At 35.0% G+C, this 23,840-nt stretch overlaps 1 protein-coding gene across 3 annotated transcripts in view; it reads left to right on the forward strand.

The window, feature by feature from the left end:
- SPAG16 (sperm associated antigen 16) overlaps positions 1–23,840 on the forward strand; it is a 1,132,640-nt gene that overhangs the window by 718,754 nt on the left and 390,046 nt on the right. For all 3 annotated transcript variants that reach the window (XM_025405273.1, XM_025405272.1, XM_025405275.1), the window contains one exon: positions 3,039–3,165. In XM_025405273.1, coding sequence (XP_025261058.1) covers positions 3,039–3,165 — 127 coding nt within the window. The remainder of the gene's footprint in view (positions 1–3,038; positions 3,166–23,840) is intronic.

Genomic DNA, 23,840 nt, shown 5'->3' on the forward strand with positions numbered 1-23,840 from the left:
AAAGTGGGAGGAATATAAATACATTATTTTCCTTTTTTCAATATACTTTTTAAAAATGAAATGTTATTAAAATAGCATACTTTAATATTTTTCTTAACGATATCTTTTAGATAGTGATAGCTCTTGTCTTGTAGCAAGAAAGTATCTACTTGACTTTCAGCAAAGCCTTTAGTTATTTTATTTCATTCTTAAATGTCATATAATTAGTTTAATAATTCACCATTTTAATATAATAGGAATACAATTCTTAATTTTTATCTCTCTCTTTCTCTCCTACCTCACCTCACTGTCTCTCCATAGACCTATAACTAGAGTAATTATACTAATATTTAAAGATGATTATTTCAAGATAGTGGGCTTTGGAATAGAAACTTTAAAAATGTTCATACTTACATTTTTAGATTCATTAAAAATAGCAGATCAAATTTGTACATAAAACAGTAATTTTTTAAAAGAAATAACTTATTTTGTGAGTGTTGGCACTCCCTTCAAAAAAGATTAAATGTCATAAGTAAAACCCAAGTATACGTCTAAATATTCAAATAAGTTGGTATATTTCTTGGTTCAGCAAACTTTTCAAAGGGCTATGAGTTAAATATTTTTGATTTGTGGACCATATTGTCTCTGTTGTGGCTATGTAACTCTGCTACTGTAGTGGGAAAGCAGCAATAGACAATGTGTAAACAGATTGGCATATTCCAATAAAACTGTATTTATAAAAATAAGCAGTCAGTTCAGCATCATGGTTTTTGACCCCTGGTGTACACATCATCAACTTTAGTGGTTAAAATATTATCAGCCTATCTGTGAAATATTGAGGTAAGAAAATTAATACAAAATATTCCTGATGTATTGATTTTATATTCTTGCTCCAAATATTTATTACTGTAATACTTAGCTTTGATGAGAAAGGGGAAGTGTTGCTAAATAATTTACATACATATTCATATACATGCAAATTTTTATATCTTTTGATGCTCAAAAATGCCGACATTTAAGGAAGGAAGGGCATATTTTGCTTCTTACAGTTCATATATGCTATACTCAAGTTGACTTCTTCCTTCCCATTTTACATTTCTAACTTTGATCTCAGAATGTAGGAGCTGGACAGGATCACTGAGTGCATCAAGTAAATAATTTCATTCACACAAGAAGAAAATTTACGACCACTAAAATTAAACAATTTTTCTATGGTTACCATGCTAGTTCTTGCCAGTCAGGACTGGAATTCAGTCTCCTGGCTCTCTTTGCAGGGTTTTGCCTGCTGCACTATATTATTGTACATGGCTTGGTTCAAGCCACAGAAGAACTAGTTAATCAAAGATTAATTATCTGATTTATACATATATGTTATACATACGTGTGTGTGTGTGTGTGTGTGTGTATATATATATATATATATTTTTTTTTTTTTTTGAGAGAGCGCCTTGCTCTGTCACCCAGGCTGGAGTGCAGTGGCTTAATCTCTGCTCACTGCAACCTCTGCCTCCTGGGTTCAAGCAATTCTCCTGCCTCAGCCTCCCGAGTAGCTGGGATTACAGGCGTTATGCCACCACGTCAGGCTAATTTTTGTATTTTTAGTAGAGACGAGGTTTCACCATGTTGGCCAGGCTGGTCTCGAACTCTTGACTTCAGGTGATCTGCCTGCCTTGGCCTCCCAAAGTGCTTGGATTACAGGTGTGAGTCGCAACACACGGACAACTATCTGATTATTATATTAGGAATGCATTTATCTTGACTCCTCTGTTTTGAGTACTTATTAGTTATCCTGATTCTATTTTTTCTCTATTTTAAAAATAGATTTATAAATGAAGTTATTTAAGAGCAATCAGTCATTACACGTGAGGAGTGATATTGCTCTGTGTATATCCTATTTCATCGAGAAACAGCCCTTTCATGAAACGGCAAAAAAACACAGCTGCAGTTGTCCCTTTCTTCTGGGTCATTTCTAATAGTTTAGATTAGTGATCCTCAAACTTTAACATGTATCAGAATCACTGGAAGAGCTTGCTAAAACACAGATTGTTGGGGCCTCCTCCAGAGTTTCTCATTCAATAGGTTTGGGATGAGGCCTGAGAATTTGCATTTCAGACACATTTCCAAGTGACAGTGATACTGCTAGTCTGGATAAAAAAACTTTAAAAACCACTGGTTTAAATTCTCAGCCCTAAAGGCCTATTATAATTACCAGGGGAGGCATGAATCCACTAATTAATTCCCAGGCTCCATCATCAATCGGCATAGAATGTCTGGGGCTTGAGACTGGGTATGAGTATTTTTTTCTTTTTCTTTTTGGTTTAATTAATTAATCAGTGCATTAATAATTGTACATATGGGGTACAATTTGATGCTTCAATACATATCTGTGGTGTAGAGAGATCCAATCAGGGTAGTGAGTGTATCCATCACTTCATGCATTTACCATTTCTTTGTGGCAAGAACTTTCAAAAGCCTCTCTTCCAACTGTTTTGTAGTATACAATATTTTACTGTTAACCATAGTCACCCTACTGTGCAACAGGACACCAAAATTTATTCCTCCTATCTAATTGTAACTTTGTACCCACTGACCAATCTCTCCCTATTTTCCCCTCCCTTCTCCCTCCCCCAGTCTCTGGTAGCCACCGAAGTGCCTCAGTTGATTCCAGTATATAACCAAGTCTGAGATACAATTAAGAAAAGTAATGACTAAAAGAGTTTGTCTTATGAATTAGTGCAATATTGTCTTAACATATTCCTCTATTATATGGGGATAATTTTTATACTGTCATTTCATGGTAAGGAATAAATGTGATAGTATAAAGATGACTTTACCAAGTGATTCCATAAATTGAAGGTAATTTAAGTTTAGTTTTATGCTACTAATCCTATAAAGTGCTGAGAATATAAGGTAGCTGTAGAATTTTACTTTTAAAATGTTGTAAAATTTTTACCATTAATAAAATTATTTTATGCCTGAGTTCCTTAAATTATTTTTATTAGCCTTGTATAGACAGCATAGATACTAACTCCTAAGATTCTTAATTTCTCTCTTTACAGTGAAAGATGCAGATGTACACTGTATGGACATACAGATTCTGTGAACAGCATTGAGTTTTTTCCTTTCTCCAATACTCTTCTCACAAGTTCCGCAGACAAGACCCTGTCTATATGGGATGCAAGAACAGTAAGTAAATCATCCACTATTTTCCAGGGTTTTGATAAGTCTGATTATTCTTGGTAATTCTTTGGGTATGGAATATGACTTAAAAAGTGATTGTGTAAGGGCATTCGGGGCAAAAGAACAGTAAAAGGTTCATAATTACAAGATCCTTTCTATGCACTTGTATCCATTCTGCCTCCCAAATGTGATCAGGTAAAAATAATATGATTATCTCATTAAACATTATTTCAACAATTGTTTATAGAGATAGAAGTTCTGCTGGTTCATGGGATGCAAAAGGGAAACACACACTGTGCCTCTCCTTAAGGATCTTATAGCTAGGTAAAGGAAGAGAAACAAGAGATTATTTTGATGAAATGAGACATGCGTTAATAAAATGGAAGACTATGTAAGTCCGGGGGAAAGCAAGAAGGAGAACCCATATCTGCTGGAAGAGTGTGGATGGTTTTCAAAGGAGCCTATGCTTGAGCTAAGATCTAGAGGGTAAATAGGATGTATAGGTCATCTGGAGAGGGGCAGATTCTAGGAGAGGGCAATATATGCTGAAAGTCATAGAGATGTGAGGCTGCAGTGGAATGTTCTCACAGTAATGATATAAATGGATAGAGCTTAAGGAAAAAGAGGCATGATAGGCAAGAGTGTACAGAGAGACAAAAACAAGATCATGACATATTAGATTAAAGTGTTAAACTATTTCTGAGGGAATTAAAGAGCATTAAGCAAACAGGGCAACATAATTAGATTTACCTTATCAACTGAAGAATGACAAGTTTCGTAAATTTGGAAAATAAATTCCTCATAAGGGGTTACAGTCTGCAGGGTCGCTGTTCGGACAAGCTGGAAATCATAGCCTCCAGCCAGAAGCCAGAAACAGATACTTCAAGGGAAGAGCAAGGGGAACAGGAATTTATGCTGAGTTGGCTATGTCAATATTTCATAAGCTTGAGGAGGAGTCATGATTATTTATGAAAGGTGAGTCATGCAGATGCGCAATATACATTCATGCCCCTTCATGGGTCCCATGTACCAAAAATGCCAGTTTAGCATGATCCAAGCCTGGAGTTTTCAGCTGCCTGACATCAGAAGGTAAAGTAGAGGACATGAAAACCCTTACTGCACATGCTCCACAGACTGACCAGAACCACTTCTTGGTCACTGATCTCTTATCAGGCTAAAAGAGGAAGGGCAGTATCAGGTGGCTGGTTGATTTAACCTCCAAAACGGAGAAAATTACTTTAAAAAAACCACACATCTTCATACCTTATAATTTTTTTTTTGTTTTTTGAGACTGAGTCTTGCGATCTCTGCTCACTGCAACTTCCGCCTCCACTGGTTGATTTCCTAAGGTCTTTTGAAAGGGTTGGTTTGGGCTGGGTGCAGTGGCTCACACCTATAATCCCAGCACTTTGGGAGGCCGAGGCAGGTGGATTACTTGAGGTCAGGAGTTCCAGACCAGCCTGACCAACATGGTGAAACCCCATCTCCACTGAAAATACAAAATTGGCTGAGTGTGGTGGTGCATGCATGTAATCCCTGCTACTTGGGAGGCTGAGGCAGGAGAATCGCTTGTATCCAGGAGGTGGAGGTTGCAGTGAGCCAAAAATCACGCCATTGCACTCCAGCCTGGGCAACAAGGGCAAAACTCCATTTAAGAAAAAAAAAAAAAAAGAAAGAAAAAGGAAGGAAGGAAGGGCTGGTTTCTGTTTAGCCCTTAGGGAAGCAAGGCTAATGGTCATTATCAAGGGAGGGAGTATGAGTAGGCTTGTCTGAATACCATCCTGTCCTGGCTGAGAGCTCAGTTTTCAAGGTTACTCTAGGGTCCTGCTGGCTAAGAGATGCTTCATTCAGTTGGCTGGGGGAGGGCCTTAGAATTTTACTTTTATTTCTCCCCTTTTCAGAAAGATGATCTTGATAAGGAAGTAAGGGAATCAGTCATGCGGGGAATCTAATATAATGGGCTATGAGTGGATGAGAATTTGAGCTAGGAAATAGTGCAGATGAAAAGGAGAGAATGCATTAAACATAGGAAGTTTATCAAAATTTGGAGAATGAGTGGAGGTGAAGATTATGCGGGGAGGAGGAGGAGTTTAGGGTGAGCAACTTTTCCAATTTGTCTAGGAATGAGGGTTTTCCTGAATCATGAGATTTTCCGAGCTAACATTGGACAGACCTGGATTACTATAGGTTCAAGAATGAATTTGATTTGAAGAAAAGTGTATTGGTCTGTTCTTACGCTGCTGATAAAGACATACCCAAGCCTGGATAATTTATAAAGGAAAGAGGTTTAATGAACTCACAGTTCCTTACAGCTGGGGAGGCCTCACAGCATGTTGGAAAATGAATGAGGGAGCAAAGTCACGTCTTACATGGCAGCAGCCAAGAGACCATGTTCAGGGGAGCTCCCCTTTATAAAACCATCAGAGTTCATGAGACTTATTCACTATCACGAGAACAGCATGGGAAAAACGTGCCCCTGATTCACTTACTTCCCACTGGGTCCCTCCCTTGACATGTGGGTATTATTACGATTCAGGGTGAGATGTGGGTGGGGAACACAAAGCCAAGCCATATCACAAAGTAAACAAAATGTAGGGACTACACTTTCAGACAGTTCGGCTGTGAAGATGAATAGGAGAAAAGACTGTAGCTCTAAGATCAAATAAAGGATCCTCCTTTGTTCAGATAGGAGACAGCATGTTTATTTTCTTGTGGGTAAGATCATGGGAAATGTAGGAAAGAGAAGAGAGAACACAGAGTTTATTGAGCATGGATTTTCATAACTTGAAGAATGCCAATATATATATAAAACAAGGCCTCCATATTCTTCTTCGCAATATTTTATAAAGATTACAGGACAAACACTGCTGTTGACTCTATAAGAAAAGAATAAATATTCATAATTTCTGGTTCCTGGGTCAATAAGAAAGAGAAATGTAATTTCTCCCAATTTATTTCCCATATACAAAACATGAGTGATATAAATAAAGGAATATGGTAATGCACATACAGATGGTGTTAGGAGGGATGCAAGTTCAGTGGGTGAAGCCCTGTTTAGACCTCTGAGGCCAATTTATTTAGGATATATGAAGAACAAAATACGCTCAGCACCACACATTATAGAAAAAACTAAGGTAGAGCTACCCATGTCTTGGTTACCAACTTCACATGTTGCAGAGATTTAAACTTCTGGGGAGGCAGAAGTCAAGGGGGCATTGTGGAAAGGGTGCATCAGGCATGAATTAAAAATAAAATCAGGATGATTTGTTGTTGGGTACAAAGGTCCCACAATCTCCTCCTTGCTTTAAAATAGTTTCTTAGACATTGATGCAGTGGAGTTTGTTCCTGCTAATGGAGCTTCAATGGAAAAGCGAGATTTTCAATATATTTCGCCCTAAAAACTTAGATGTGAAGTGTGTATAAAAGTGATTGGTAGAGGAATATCCATAGAGAAAATATTAATTTAGCAGTGACCTAAATTCTATTGACTTCAAGGTTTTTTTCTCTCTTTCTCAAGTGCTATAACTGAGTGTTCTAGGAAAGTCTATTTCTTATTTACTTTCTCTTACGTGAAAAACAGAAGCACTAATGCTTAGAAGTAAAACTGCTCTAATTTTAAAAAGTTGTCTCTCCTGTATACCTGCCTTGAATGCATACAGCTGTTTATTGATGGTGACCTTCCTCCCTGAGGTTCTGAGCTCTTTCTGTGCTATCCTTATTCACTGCAGTATCAGGAGAAAAAGAGGGATTTGGCACAGCACAATACCTTCAGCATAGTGCAATAGCATATGCATTGAATGTAAGAGCATAGAAGGGCTTGCAAATCCCATTTGTATGACTTTAATCGACATAAATATTTTTAAATTGACTTAGTGGCAAATTAAAATTTATATCACTAGAATTATTATTGCAATTTTTTTATTATGCATGCTAGCTTTATATTAATACTAGAAAAAGGGCTCTAAAATATTTTGGTTTAAATGAAATATTATTCATAAATATATGATCAATGCATCATTAATTAGAGATAAAGTTCATTTAATGAGTTTATTTTCTAAAAATATTTTCAAACCAAGTAGAAAAAAATTAAATTGATAGCTATGTACTATAGAAAACTAGCATATAATGCAAAGGGAAACTCATTCAAGTTATTAATTACTAGATAATATAAATTGTTAACTAAAATATTGATATAAAATTCTACAAGTGAAATATGATAATCCAAGAATTAAACAGAATCATTCCACTAACATTGGATTAGGCAGCTGTGGCAACTTCATTTCAGATATACCTAATTTATTTAAAAAACACAAAAAAAACAAAAAACTTTAAATCACCCAGATTTTAAAAAATTTGTAGTGTTATATACATTGTTTTTAAAAGACAAAGACGTATTGTATGTTGTCTATATAATATGGAATTATTAGTTGTATTTATCCCAATGGTTCATAAACAAGTTAAAAAAAATTTACATTTTTAGTTAAATAGTAAGAGATTTTGAAAAGGGTAACCAGATTAGCTAAAGTGTTTTTCTATGTGGTAATAATAAGAACTGTATAACATATTGATATGGATGACATTATTTGATTTGCAACATCAACTGAATCCATGGTATACTGGCATGCTGCTTCTTTATAATTTTTAAAATATGTTAATTCCTTGATACATGATAAATTGTCAGGTTATACTGAAGGTCTCAACCTAAAAGGAGATTAATGACTTTCTTCTATTAGTGAAGCAGTAATGGTACATTCTGTCACCTCAATGTGATCAATTACTATTGAGACACCCTCTAAAATATTTTTTGATGAAATGTGAAAATGACCAGTGGATTATATTCCTATAAATTAATTTTAAACCTCCTTCTTCCACTCTCAAACATACACTAGTTTTAAATCATTAATCTGATCTAACACCTTTATTATCAAAAATAATGAATGTGGAGGCCTAAGTCAGTTTCCAAGTCAACTGGACATATCAGCTCTGAATTTTGTGGAGGATGAAAAAAAGGATATAAATCTCTATAATTACCAAATGGAGGCTATAAAATAACTTGCAGTTTGGAAATTCATGAAATTGCTCAGTTTTATAGGTCTGCATGTATTTTTCTTCAAAGTTATAAAACAGAAAAACTATTTTATTAAAATTGAAAAATAAGATTTCTTTATTTTCAGAAAGTGATATATCACATCGCAAACTGAGAAATTATAATGCCTACCTAAAGGCAATATGAAAAGTCTCAGTGTACATCCAGTGATTTGGAAGCCTGTTTAAAATAAATGCAATGAGATTGTTAGTCATCCACAAACCCAATGAAAATATTAAGGCTTTTAAAAATTTTTAAAGAAAAGAATGTTTTAAACGCACAGTAAAACACAGAATGAGAATGAGATGAGTAATACATCTATGAGTTGTGTCAGAGCTGGGCTGGGAACAGTCAGAGTTGCTGACATTTTGTCTCTTGCCATGAGTCAGACACAGAGGGTTCATGACCTGGACTGCCTTTAGTGGCCATGCCTTGCTCCATAGACTAACTGCGGGCACTTGTCCAGCTTACAGCATTTGCCTGACTTAGCTTTGGCCAAAAGATCCAGTAACTTGTCACTGTGAGTTTCTGTAAAGTGGATAAACTAGGAACTCACAATAAGAGTTAACCTGTTGGCTCCTGTTTGGTGCCAGACCCATGTCTGCTCTATAGTTCATCCTGCACCCTGCATAGGCCTGTTGGTTTTCACAGATAGGATCTGGTGAACTCTGAGAGGAGCCTGATATTCAGAATCCAGAATGTGGAAACAAAGGGAAGCTTGTACCTTTCTCTTTTATTCCTCAGCCATATTTGATTTAGTAATATGTACTGGAGATCTACGTGCTAGGCAACATCCTAGGTTCTAGAGAGGTGACTGTGATAGAATCCCTGCCCTCAATGAACACATAGACTATCAGGGACAATGTATAAAGATAAATTATCTTAAAGTAATGTAGTAATTGCTATATTTTCTATATAACTATAGCTTTGGCTTTTCTGTGCCAAAGCTCACTGTCTCAAGAGCTGATTGATGGTTAACACTTATTGAATATGTACTTTGTGCCATCATTTTACCTACAAAATCTACATAGTTTACTGGAATCTGATTGGATGGATACCATTATTATTTTTATTTCACAACTGAGAAAGTGGAGCCTGAGAGAAGTAAACTAAGTTGCCCAAGAACAGCCCAGTGGTCAGTGACGGAGTGAGAACGCGGGCTGCCTCTCCAACCTCAGTCTTCCTTCTTCATGCCCTTGGCCATTTCCATGCCTCTATTAATCCACTTAGTGCCTTTGGGTTTCTATCACAGTAGTCTGCAAACTATTTTTTATAAAAATGTTTTAAGCAATTACTACTGTGCTGGTATTTTATGTATGTAATAATTTATATATACACCGGAAATAAAAATGACAGAAAGATACAATTAGCAATATTAAAAATCCCATATGGTTCTTCTATAGCCTCTAATTTTGTTTGTTTCTGACCAAAAAATAATAACAGCACTAATATGATGGTTCAGTGAGAAAAGATGACTCAATATGCTTATATTTTCAAGGAATTCTGATTTAATAATTTTAATTAATGACTGTAATTCAATGATTCACAAGTATGATCTATGATTGGATTTAGCAGCTATCAGAACTGCAAATGATCCCTTGACAAAAAGTACAAAATTCTTAAAGGAAAAAATGTATGGTGGTCTGTACTTACCAGTGTGCAGGCTGAACTTTCAAATTCATCCACTAATTATGCAAAGGAATTTTTGTTAACATTTTGCTAGGTTTTCCTCTTGTTCTGAGGTCAATCAGTTGGTTTTGCAAACTAATCAGAGGTTTTGAAATATTTTAATACTATGTGGAAAATTCTTTTTCTACATTTCTTAAAGGTTCAGCTACAAGGACTTTCAGAGGTTACTGCCCTTATGTAGATTAGGTAGAGGAAACACTAAAAATATCTGTTATCAAATGTTCTATATCATATGTTTCTTTTGAAAATGGTGCCTTTTTAGTTTACTATTAAAATGTCACCTTTACTTTGATAGAATGATTAACCATATTATTATTTTCAAAATTATCTGCTTACAGCTCACTGTTGGCAAATGCCTGTTATCACAAAAATGGTCAACAAACTAGGAATATTTGTGTCTTGGGGAGAAAAAGCATAACTCATATTTAAGGTCAACTTTTCTTTTAAATGCTTTGCTAAAAAATTGTGAAATTTAAATTTTGTGGGAGTAGAAAACAGTTTTTTGGTCACTCTCTGACTTTTTACAAAATATTATAAAGATTCTAATCATCAAAAGACTAGTGTATTAATCTGTTTTCACGCTGCTGATAAAGACATACCAAAGACTGGGCAATGTACAAAAGAAAGAAGTTTATTGGACTCACAGTTTCAGGTGGCTGAGGAGGCCTCACAATCATGGTGGAAGGCAACAGGTACTTCTTACACAGTGGTGGCACGAAAGAGACGCTTGTGCAGGGAAACTTCCGTTTTTAAAACCATCAGATCTCATGAGACCCATTCACTGTCATGAGAGCAGCACAGAAAAGACCTGCCTCCATAATTCAATCACCTCCCACTGGGTCCCTCCCACAACACCTGGGAATTATGGGAGCTACAAGATAAGATTTGGGTGGGGACACAGAGCCAAACCTTATCAACTAGTCAACATAAAATTAACCAACTTACAATATCCAAAGTGCTTGAAAGTGCCATAATATATTACAATACAAAATTTAAAATAAGCCTCACTGCATTGATTTTATATACTGTATTGCACCTTGCTTTGAACACCTTGATTCAAAGACGTTCATGTTGCACTAATCCTATGCAGAGGCTTACTGCTTTCTCACTAAATAAATGTCCACTACCATCAATTATTAAATACACGATGTCCTAACCATGTGAAGTTAACAAACATATAAAATGATCTTTCCTGTGACAAAACTTTCCCTTTACTATTTCATCTGCCTGACATACCTTTTCCCCTCATCACCTAAAGAATTTGCATCCATCCTTAAAGGTTCACTTCACCTTCCCTCCAAAGCTCCCCATGCTTGTTCCTCTGGATTAGGCGTCCCAAGAGCCACCAAGAAAACTTTGTACCCCATAGAATTTTGCTAATTATTTCTTTGTAAAGTATTTTAAAATGTTGAACTTGGAGAGTAGAACATTTTTTTCTCCATAAAAAGACAAGCCTTACCAATTAGCTAACATTCTGTGTAATTACTAATGGCTTCAGGAATAGGCTACAAGAAGATATGCTTGAAAAAAATCAATGTACTTAATTGCATTTTTATAGAACTCTGGACTTATATCCTATATTATCTTGTATTTACATCAGACCGTATAGCACAATAGGAGCATGCGGCCATTCTGCCTGGATTCAAACCCCAAATTTGCTGCTTCTTTACAGTGTGTCCTTGGGCATATTATATAAAATATTTTTTGCCACAATTTCCTCATTTGTAAAATGTGCATAGTAGTACTACTTATCACATAAGGATAAAATGGGCATTAAATGATCAATCATATGATGTGCCCAGAAAAGTGACAGATGAGAACTCAGTATCTTTTAGATATTCTTATAGCAGTTGTCATGCCATGTAATTGCTTAGCTATATTTTGCTCTCGTGAAACTTGGAGCTTTCTTCTCTACTTTCACAATGGTTGGATAATAGGTGCTCAACAGATGTTAAAGGAAATGAGGGGAAAATGGAGGGTGAAAAAGAAGTGAAGGAGGGAAGGAAGGAAAAAAGAATCTGTCTTACCATAGTGTTTCTTCTAACTCAAGACCTTGTGTCATGTTCTTCAGATATACCCTATTTCACTTTTATTTCTTTTCCTTTCTTTCCATTTATATTAATGCCAAGGCACAGTACAGAATTGTTACTAAATATTTAAGAAATACATAAATTATGCAATTTTGTTTCTCCAAGTTATTACCAAATTCTGTCCTCTTCCTTCTTTCCCAATAATGACATAGCCTTCCTTCTCTGCTACTATAATTTGACGACATGAACCTCATCAGACATTTCAAGTTATCTTTCAGTCAGTCCCTAACAGTGCATCTGACATAATTTAATATTCCCCCTTCTCAGTTATCCCATTTTATTTTGCCTTTTATTTCAGACAAACCTCTTTTCCCCTCATGTTTTCTCTGGGTATCTGTGTAACTTCCAGTATGTTATCATTTATGTCCAACAGGCCTTTATTTTCCAAGTAACTTCTCTCACTTCATTAAAAATGTAGTAGGAGCTGTGTTCTAAGAAAAGTTACACTGATTAAGATGGATATCATGCATTTTCAGAGTAGTATTAACAACAAAAGTAAAAAATACTGATTTTCCACAAACATGACTGACTGGTTTTGCTTTCATATCTTTCCCTAGAGGAATAGCATTTGAGTGGCTATCAATTGCTTCTTAAGGCATTCATTAAAAAAAAAAAAAAAAAAAAAAGCAACGTATATGTGTTTTCTAAAATATGTAAGATTTTCAGAACTTACAGTCGTATCATTTAAATTTGCCATTAAGTTAAGGTATAAGTACCTAGGTTTTAAGTTAGTATAGACTATAAATCAGATGTTTTGCTTTTTAGGTGGAAAAGTATTTTACCCAAATAATCCAATTGTTTGAAAATTAAAAATAAGTATTTTTAACACACAGTAAAACCATTGTATCTTAAATAATAGATCAATTTACTATGCTATAAGGCTTTCAAAGATTGTTATTTAACTTTGCTAAAACTGTTGTGTATCTCATACCTTCCACATAAAACCTTTGCATACACGTCACAATATCATTCCTTTCTTCTTTTCCTTGCAGTTACTATAAATGGTATTACACTGGCTAGCAGCGGGAAGACTAGATTTTCGTATATAGGTATCAGCCTTTGAAAAACTATCATGTTCAATAATGGCATTAATTAATTTAATTAATTCAATTAATTATAATGACTGTGTATGTCCATTGAAAAATAAATATAGATTAGCTTTATGAGATTATTTTAATTCTATGAGAGGTAAAAATAATTTATCCTTAATGCATTTTATTTAGGTTTCATTCAATAAAGATGTAATGTAGAGATATGGTGTTGGATGAGATAAAAATAAGTAAAATTCCCAATCAATTATTTAGAATAACTTAAATATTCTTAATACTCCTGTCATAGTTGAGACACCATGTTGTACTGTTTTGTTTTTATGCTGAATTTTCTGGTTTGGAATGAATTCTAGGATCATTGGAAGGAACAAGCGAAAAGAAAATACTAGATACAGAAATTCATCTTTTGAATAAAAGTAATATGGGCTAAATCATCTCAACAACTTTTCCCCATAGGCTTACTCAACTGATTTTTATTCATTACTGAAGTGGCTTCTTTGTAACAGTTTTAGAGTAATTTATTAGGACAGAAATTATTATCTAGAAGGGTATGAAATTTAGGTATAGTAAATATAGATGATTTAGTTCCTTTTGTATTCCTTAATAATATGTGTAATAAACATAAAATAGTTTAAATGATATCTAATGAAAATTGAGATCAATTATGTTCTTAGGGAAGAATAAGACAAATGAATAGTAAAACATAATTACTTAATTCAATATTCTTGTAAAAGTTATATAATACATTCTAAAGTTAGAGATATTTGTTTATTTCTTCTTTAGAATAGTATCAGTGAGTATTTCTTCCTTTTATTCAGATTGATGTGAAATTATATGAATAGAAGGTTGATAAAGAGCTAAAACCAAAGATTGATGGAAAGTTGAAACCAAAGGAAAAGCATGCATCTACCTTTTTAGGTGTGATAGAATCTAGATCTCTTAGAAAAACTATGTTTTTTGACTTATTTGAATTAAATAAGGAATAGGATTGTCACATACAAATATTGAAGGTAACTTAATCATAGAGTATATTTGACCAACAGGAAACCCCAGTGGATTGCCTCTAGTCTTTTCTGCCTTGAGCATAATAATGTAGAAAAATTATAGATTCTGAAGTCAGAGAGATTAGAGTCTGAGTCCAAGTTTTTTAAAGTTCTTTTACCACCTGGTTGTGAATTTTGAGGCATAATATTTAACACCTGTACAATTCAGCATTCTCTTTTTAAATGGGAATAATAATTAAATCACAGTATTAGCACCGGGAGTATTTATTTGGAAATCAGAAAGGGTCCGTTATTTTTTTCTTTTTTTGGTAGCTGAGAATGTTAGGGACAAGCCTTCTCATGATTTGTAGTTCTGTCTCCTTGGTTGATGGGTTAAATGATGCTTAATGAAATTGAATAATTCCATTGCAAATTGCTTTACCCAGTGTTTTGTGTGTTGCTGTCACTTTCAAGAAATCAGTGACTATAATTCATTGCATCAATTTGTAATTCCACAGTCTGTATAGTGTTTATTTGACCTATTTTACTTGTAGTCTCTTAATTTTACTTCAACATATAGAAATGACTTAGAAATACGCTTGTCACTATTTTTTATTCTTTTATACATTCAACCCATTAAAACTTCAATAGTGATGGCTTGGATGTACTTTAAGATAGTTTTAACTTCAAATTCACTGTAGTACCACATGTTAATTATAATTTTTAGATACCACTGATGAAACTAGAAATTAAATGCAATATTTTTGGCAAGTGTTTCTGGCATTCTGCTGGGGTTGTTATTGTGATCCATGTAAGGTAAAACAACACCTCTTGTTATATAGCTTTATAGCACCAGAAAATTATTAGCAATTCATTAAAGTACATTTATAGTGGTTAACCATTGATGCACCATATAGTCATGGTGGCTTTTTTTCAACCATTTGGTGTACTCAGGCATTTCATTCAATAAAGAAAATACTGTAAAAGAAGACAAACTGCCTTGCATACCCTACTGTTATGATACTTGTGCATTCTATATATAAAGACAAAAACCTTAAATTTAATAATATAACAAAATTAAACTATAAACTTCTGTAAAAGATTTACGAAGATGGTCATTGGTTGTTTATTTGACTACCCAGCATCCAAGAAATATTCTTTTGAAGGGAAATTGACAATGTAATAAATTTGGTAAGAGGCAGGGCTGAAGAAATATCAGCAAATAGAAAATAATAAAGATTAAAGCATAATTTAACAGGGGGAAAAAAGGTAGAATTTGTTTGTCCAAAAACAGTTTCTTTAGAAAAGCAACAACAAACTATACTGAGCATTGCTTGGCCTTACTGTTAACATCTTCTTATAATTTCTACATTTACAATAACATATATACATACATGCATATATGTACATACACATGTTATATATATATACACACACACACAGAAACCATATATATATATAAAATTAGTTTAGAACTAATAAAAATGTCATAAAGTTAGCCTAGGAAAATTCATTGGAAAAACCAATAGCTTCTTCTTTGCTGACAAAACAAAAACAAAAGTTAAAAGTCCAAATTAACAATATCAACAAAAATGTACTATACACACAAAAATGTTTGTGTAATATAAAAGAATAAATCTGCATAATAACAATGAAATGCATAAATAAATATTGACACATGTGTAAGGATATGCCAGGTTCTTTCATTGAAAGAGACACATTTCTTTATAAACTAATATATAGGTTTAATGAAATTCCAAGGAGATCCTAATAATGTTTCTGTTTTGGGTGTATTTGGTAAACAAAGTTATTCTAACCTTTATATCTCATTAGATAATAGCAATTGATAAGTAGAGCTGGAGGGAAAAGATTCATGAGAAAGACTAGCCTACCAGTTATTAATCTATAAAGTTACTCTACAACAAATATTGTAGAACTGAGGAAAGATTGATAACCCAATCAATGAAATAGAAGTTAGAGCCCTTAAACAGACTCTTAATTACGTACTATACAATATACAACCCTTTATTTCAAATCGTAAGTCTTCTTGAGACTTCTTCAATAAATCAAAGTCATCATTTTTTTCCCTTCAGCCTTTCCCCATTTTGACTTGTTGCTGATTCTCAAATCCCTTTCTATCTAAACCTTGTATATCTTTTGACTTTGTATATCTAGTTAAAGTTTCATCTGTTTCAAAGAATCTTTATTCCACTGTTTGATGAGTTTTGATTTTTAATATTTTTCATTATTACACAAGTAAAACACTATTCAATGTAGGAAAGAGTAGACTTTAAAAGTACTTAAAAACACACCCTAAAAATAAATAATGATAAAATATTAGTATGATAACCTTTTCAATTTTTGTATGCTATAGGTAAGATTTACATTTAAACCTTTCTATTCATAATAGCACACTATAAATATTATAGAAGTTAATTCTTCTTTACTGAATAACATACCTTGAAAATTTTTTTAAATATTATTGTATAAGCATTCTCATTCTTATTATCAATGTATTATGCATATATTATAGCTAATTATATAGATGTATCACTGTTTGCTTGGACAATGTCTTCCTATGAATATTTGAATTGTTTCTAAGTAATTGATCATCTAAACAAGAATGCAGAAACATCCTCGCAGGTTTATTTTTTCAAGTTTGTCAATTCATTTCACTGAGATACATTTATAGGTGGTATAATTTGCATTTTTAAAAAACATTTAAATCATATTGATAAAGGATCTATAAGATCCTTCCTAGCTATATATACTTTATATACATAAGATGATTCCTAGCTAAATACACTTTCCAGAAATCCATCATGTCCACTTTCCCCCATTCTTACCACTTAAGTTTTAGAAGTTAGAGAAGATAAAACTATCTTGTCAGTGTTTTAGTATATAAGTATTAGGATTGTTAGAATGTTTTATATTATTATTAAGCATAAGGCTACCATTGACATTAATTTCTATATCTGTAATTCACATTTACATTATTTGATGCAGGATTTTGGACAGTCTTTTTCAAATTAGTATGGTAATCTGGTTTATTTGTTTTGAAATTCACACTAGTTGAATTTTTTGGCTAAATTTTAGTTATTTAATTTTTTCTGTTTGTCTTGGAAAATCGAATGCTTCTTGGAATGTATTGTGATTGTCTTAAAGGTGTAATATATGACTAAGTGTGTTATTTTAGTTAACTAATTAAAATATATATTTGTAAAATGACCCTTTATTTTCCCGACCATCTTCTTAACTGTTTCCCGGAATTTTTGGCATCTGGGATTTGCAGCACACATTTTTATGATGTGTGGGATTGTGGGGAGCTAGCATACTCCTGTGTCTAAATTTCTTTACTTGGGTCCTCAGTTACACGGAACTATCCATGCCTTTTCCGTATTTTCTGTATTCCCTGGAATTTGTGTATCTAATTATAGGAAAATGGTGGTGAGTTTGTGATGAAATGACATAGAATAACAAGGAGCAGAACTAGTCTATTGTATGTCTTGGATGGGCTCATGATATTTGAGTCACACTGCTGTCAATGTCTTAGTTCCTAAAAGCCACAGAACTCAGGATCACTGCGCAGATAGATGATGGAGCCTTTTCCCAATTGGTTACCACTTCATGAAGCAAAGCTATGGCTTGACATACTAAAGCATGAATAGAATTCTCTACTCAGCCAAATTGGGAATTAGGTTGTCTGTTGGTATTTTTTAATGTTTGCATGCTTTTGTCTCTTGTTGTATCTTTGTGGATGATACATATATCCTAATACTTAGTTATAATTTCGTAACAAATGCCTCAACCCAAGATTTTAATTTTGATAAAATTAAAATGCATTTGATAAAATTTTAAAGGATATTTAAGAGTATTCTTAAATAAGAATCTTCTATATCTCTGATGTATTAACATTGAAATCACTTGATCTGAAATCCTGAATAATTTTACTGTTTACTATAGTATGTGTGAAAAAAAATTATTTTTGTGAAAAATGTGTGTATGTGTGTATATATTTGTGTGTGTGCATGCGTGTGTATGCATTGAATGATTCTGTTGCACTCAGTATATTTGGCCCAAATCTTTACTGTTGAATGTAATATGATCAATCATTCAACACATAAGTACTGAATGCCTAACATATAGCAGGGATTATTCTATGGATACAATTTTTTTTAAGATAAAACCTCTGCCTTTGGGGAGACTTTTGGTAGAAGGAGAAAAATAAGAAAATAATGAGTATGTTAGACGATACATGTTATGGAGAAGAAATCAGGAATCAGGGAAATAATGTAAGATATCTTTTGCTGGTGGGGAAAAGGATGTTGTGATTCTACTTAAGATGCAGTTAGAACAAAGTTCTAAAGAAGGTTTGGTGGGGAGCCTTACCAATATCTGGGGGAACAGTGTTCCAGAGAGAGAAAACTGCAAGTACAAAAACCTGGGAGTAGTAATGTGCCTGGTATGTGTTTGAGGAGCAAGCAAGGAGCAACGGGAGTGGATGAGCGAGGAAAGAGGGGTTGTAAAATAAGAGTGTTGGTGGGTAGGAAGAGTGGGACAAATTCTAGGCTATTTTGGTGACTGGCATTTACTCAGGGTGGTATGGGAGGGTATTGGAGAGCTTTGAGCAAAGAGGTGCATTATCTGCATTACCTTTTATCACACTAGAGGACAGGGAAAGGGGAAAGCAATTGTGGAAGCAGAAAAATCCATTGTGGCTATTGTGATCCATCTATGCAAAAGATGACAATGGATTGGACCAGAATGATAGCAAAGAGAAAGATGTGGTTAGAGAAAATTAAACACACAAGAGAAAAGAATGTGGAGAAGATAAGATGACCAGCGACTTGGAAAATGTGGAATTGCCCCACAAACAAGTCTTACTCAAACTTAACTCTATGCCTTTCCCTACTAATCCAGCCTTCAAAGAGGAAAAAATTACTCAGTCACTCACAAAACAAAAATAAATAAAACTTGAGATTTAATACATTTTACTCTTAACAGCTGTATGCAGGTATAATTGATGTGGTTTATTTTTTGAATTGCACTTGTTTAATGTATACAATTTGATGAATTTGTACATATGCATAAACCTATGTGGAATATCACCACAATCAAGGTAATAAATATATTCATCACCTCCAAAAGTTTCCACATGTGGTATTTTAGTGGTAAGAACAATCAACATGAGATGTAGTCTCTTAATGTTAAGTGCACAATACTATATTGTTAACTTTAGGCACTCTGGTACAGTAGAGCTCTAGAATTTATTCATCTTGCATAATGGAAACTTCATATTCATTGACTAACTCTCTATTTCCCCCTTCCACGGTCCTGGCAACCACTATTTATTTTTTCTTCTTCTGTGACTTTGACTATTTTAGATACCTCATCTAAGTGGACTCACTCAGTATTTTCACTTAGCATGATGTCTTCCAGGTTCACCCATGTTGTCCCAAATAGGATTTCCTTCTTTTTTATGACGAAAAACTATTAAACTATTGCATTGTATGTATATACATATGATCCAGCACTCCCATGTTCATTACAGCATTATTCATAACAGCCAATATGTAGAAGCAACTCAAATGCCCATCAGCAGATACTTGGATAAACACACTTTTATTTCTTACTTTGACATTGTATATTGACATTGTAAATATATCTTGTCAATTAATATTTTATGTATATGGTATAAATAAGTACTAGGTTTTTAGTGCCATAGTTAGAAATGTGAGGTCCATCTGAAATCAACTAAAAATGCAAAGATTTCTGTTAATAACGTATCTTTCAAGTTAATTTGAGTCTATGAGTCTTTACTAAATGGCTCTGTGTTCAGAGATGATGAACTTACAGCAGATTTGATTCCAAAATAAACCTAGGAGACTGTAACAGATGCCATTGATATCTCTCCCCCTAACCTCACATTTTTCTGCAGCTGTGCTGCAATTCCTGGGTCCCTTATCCACTTCCCACCTGAAGGGTTTTCATCTGCATCTCTCTGTTTCTATGCCTAAGGTAATGCCACGGCTTACTAGGCTCAAGTTTGAGGAAGTTAATGTCCCTGGGGACAGGTAGAAGTCACTGGATAAATAGCTCAGCGTTATTGTCTCTCAGTAGGACAGTTGTGAAGCATGTTTTATATGATTCTTCAGGGATTCTCTGTATTAGTTTGTTCTCACTTTGCTATAAAGAACTACCTGAGACTGGAAGACCTTTATGAAGAAAAGAGGTTTAATTGACTCACAGTTTTGCAGTCTCTATAGGAAACACAGCTGGGGAGGCCTCAGGAAACTAACAATCATGACAGAAGGCAAAAAGGAAGCAGGCATATTTTCACAATGGTACAGCAGGAGAGAGACAGAACCAAGGGGGGGAAGTGCTACACACTTTTAAACAACCAGATCTCATGAGATCTCATTCACAATCACTAGAACAGCAAGGGGGAAGTCCACCCCGTGATCCGGTCACCTCCCACCAGGCCCCTCCTCCAACACTGAGAATTACGATTCAACATGAGATTTGGTTAAGGACACAGAGACAAACCATGTCAGTCTTCAATAAGGCCAAGTCCCAGTTGCTCATAGTGTTGCCATAGCATACCCTTTACTGGCTTTTGCCCTTCTTTATTTCCCTGTTCCCCTCCCTTGCATGCACTTTCTGGTTCACCTCCCAAATAAATGAACTTCAAAGTATTTGCCTCAGGGTACACTTGGGGTTCCCACATCAAGCCAGGCAGAGACACTTTAATGAAGTTGCTCATGTCTGGTTGACAAAACAAAAGGCTCAGGAATCTTCCTCAGGAATTAAGCAAAGGTGATTGGTAGCTCCATCTGCTTTGTTTTACCCCCTCTTTGCCCTTATTGGTCTCACTGTGACCAGCATCACAGAAACAAAGGGTCTTGAGCTGGTACAGCTCAAAATGGTGAATCTGGTGCTGTTTCCATAATTAATCATTTTTGTCAATAGTTACAAGTGAACACAGCCATGAAATGCAGAATGTATAATAGGAAGCTCAAAATTTATGAGTATATTGAAGAGATGTAACGATTGCCTGTATGAATAACAAAGGAGCAGGAATACAGTTTCTCGGACATTAGGATCTGAGTTTCTGACATCTAGAATAAAGTTAGGAAGAACTTACAGTGCTACAATAACTTAAAAGATGCCACTGGATTTATAGTTTGACTGAATTCTAGGGAAATCACCTGCTGTAACGCCTTGGTAAAGATCAGATTCAGAAATTATTTTTAAAAAGAAGAATTTGGAAAAGATAAAGTAAAACCCCAAATTCTATATTAATTTTTGATGTAGATTTACTTTGGAGGTATACCAAGTGTTTCTGACTTGGAAAAGTTTAGGTGCAAAGACTATGGATGAGCAAATGTTCAATGGTCCTTTTCTTTCCCTCTTCTGGCATAATCTAAGCCTCAGGAACAGAAATATCCATAATCCATAAAACGCTTTTTTTATGTTATACAAAGAATCAGAAAGACACTACTCGCTTAGAAATTCAAAAGACTGTTAACAGAGAACACACACATCTCCTCTGACATGAAAATTTTCAGATAAACCAGGCAGCAGAGAAAGACAAAGTCAGAAAACGTTTATCATTTTCTTGCAATTATAGGAAACATGAAATGTTTTTGGTCAAAGCAGAGTGAACCAAATTAAGGTAATAATGTGTACTAACTAATAAACTGATAAAGTAAGTGACAACTGCAGCAAATGCACTATCACTTATTTTTCCCCAAGATTCCTGTCATTATTCTTATGGGTATGTGGGTGTGGGCAAGGGGAAATAAGGCCCATGTAAATAAAATGTAATTCTTTGCTTGAGAAATTTATATTTTTGTAGTTGAAAAACATATATAAACATGTTATTTCAGTACAGTGTGAAAAGGGCACTGGGTTTATGAAGAGTTAGATGCAGATAAGTGGCGTGATCTGACTATATTTTCAAAGAATTACTGTGGCTTTCTTGCTGAGAGGAGACTGAGAGGGGGCTGGAAGACAATAATCCTGGCAGAAGAGTTTGGTGGACTGGGGACAAGATGGTAGCAATGAACTGATGAGATCATGACACAAAAAGATTATGTTCAATCATTTATGCCTTCATGCATCCACTCATTCATTCGTTTAGACATAGGTCCAATCTTACCAAAAAGTTACAAGAATAACACAACAGACACCTCACCCAGATTTCCCAAGTGTTAACATTTTACTATATTTGCTTTATCTTTTTCTCTCTTTGTCTGAGAAAAAGAAATGGACTTATATTCCTCCAAAATATTTGCATAAATTGTAGGCATGATACCCCATTGCCTCTAAATACACCTCCAAATATACCAGGGTATAATATCTAAAAACAAGAACATTCTCTGAAACAATCATAGGAAAATTATCCAATTCAGTTTTAACACCGATATAGTTATCTAATCTACAGACCTTTCTCAAATTTGTTAACCTGCCCCAATAAAGCCTTTATAACAAACGAAAATCCATAATCATATATTGGATTCAATTAGTTGTCTTGTCTCTTTAGTTCCCTTTAATCTGGAATAGTTAATTTCTCTTTCATTGTGTTTCATGGTACTGACATTTTGGAAAAGTACAGGCCAGCTATTTATAGAATGTCTCCCTATTTGTGTTTGTCTAATATTTCTTCTTGTTTACATTCACCTTATGCAGGTTTAATAGAAATACCTCAGAAGTGATGCTCTTTTTAGAGAATTTTATATCCAGAGGCACATGTTGTTGATCAGTGTCATTAATGGTGATGTTAACTTTGATCACTTGGTTATGGTAGACTCTGCTGTCTTTCTGCTGTAAAGCAGAGTATTTAACGTTGTAATTAAAAAATATCTTATTATTTTCACACTATGTTAAATATCCCATGTGTTCTCCAAATTTCACCTATTAGTGTTGCAGGATCTTTGGGGCACTGCTTTGCCAGCTGGAAACCTCCATGGCCAGTGGTGCCTTTGCTTGAGTTTTGCTTGGGCGTGCTGGGCCAACTCAGCCTGACAGGCTGCTGTTAGTTCACACCTCCGGCCTGGATCCCATGCCTGCTAAGGGCAAGTGGAGCGGCAAGGGATGTATGTGAGAGAGACAGCATGGGGTCTAGTCACTGTGCACAGCCAGGCACGCTGGCTGCGGTGGGGTGGGCAGCTCCAGGCACTGGCACAAGTGCTGGCTCCCTGTGAGGCTGCAGCCAGATCAGACATCCCGAAAGCAGCTTCCACAGCTGGCACCCCGGAATGCTGCAGCACCTGGAAGCTTTAAGATGCCAGTAACTGCAAAGCCCCATAGAGGGTGTCACGATCCCGGCTTGAGGAGCTCCTAGGTCTGGGCTTCCCGAAGGGCTGCAGATCTTCTCTCCTTCTTTTTGCCTGCAACATGACAAGCAAGGGACATGTTTCAGCCTTGCTTGTGTTACAGCTCTTTCATCCCTGCCATTCGGCAGGTCCTGAGTTCTTCAACCTGTGCCCAGAAAGAATGAGGTATGTGGACAAGTGGGGCTGAATAATTCTATTTTTCAAGTGGAGGGTGAGCAAGGTGAAAAGGAGCTTGACTGTGTGATATAACAGCTCAGAGGAGACTCGCAGTGGGTAGCTACTCTCCACAGCTAGGGTATCTCAACAAGTATTCAGCTCTCAGCAGAGAGGAGACCTTGGGGTGGGTAGCTCCTCTCCGCAGCTGATTGTCTCATCATCTCCTCAACTCTAGCTGAGTCTGGAGCTTTTATGGGCCTCAGAGGGGAGGAAGTGCATGCTGATTAATC

The sequence above is a fragment of the Theropithecus gelada genome, chromosome 12, assembly GCF_003255815.1.
Source record: "Theropithecus gelada isolate Dixy chromosome 12, Tgel_1.0, whole genome shotgun sequence".
Lineage (NCBI taxonomy): Eukaryota > Metazoa > Chordata > Mammalia > Primates > Cercopithecidae > Theropithecus > Theropithecus gelada.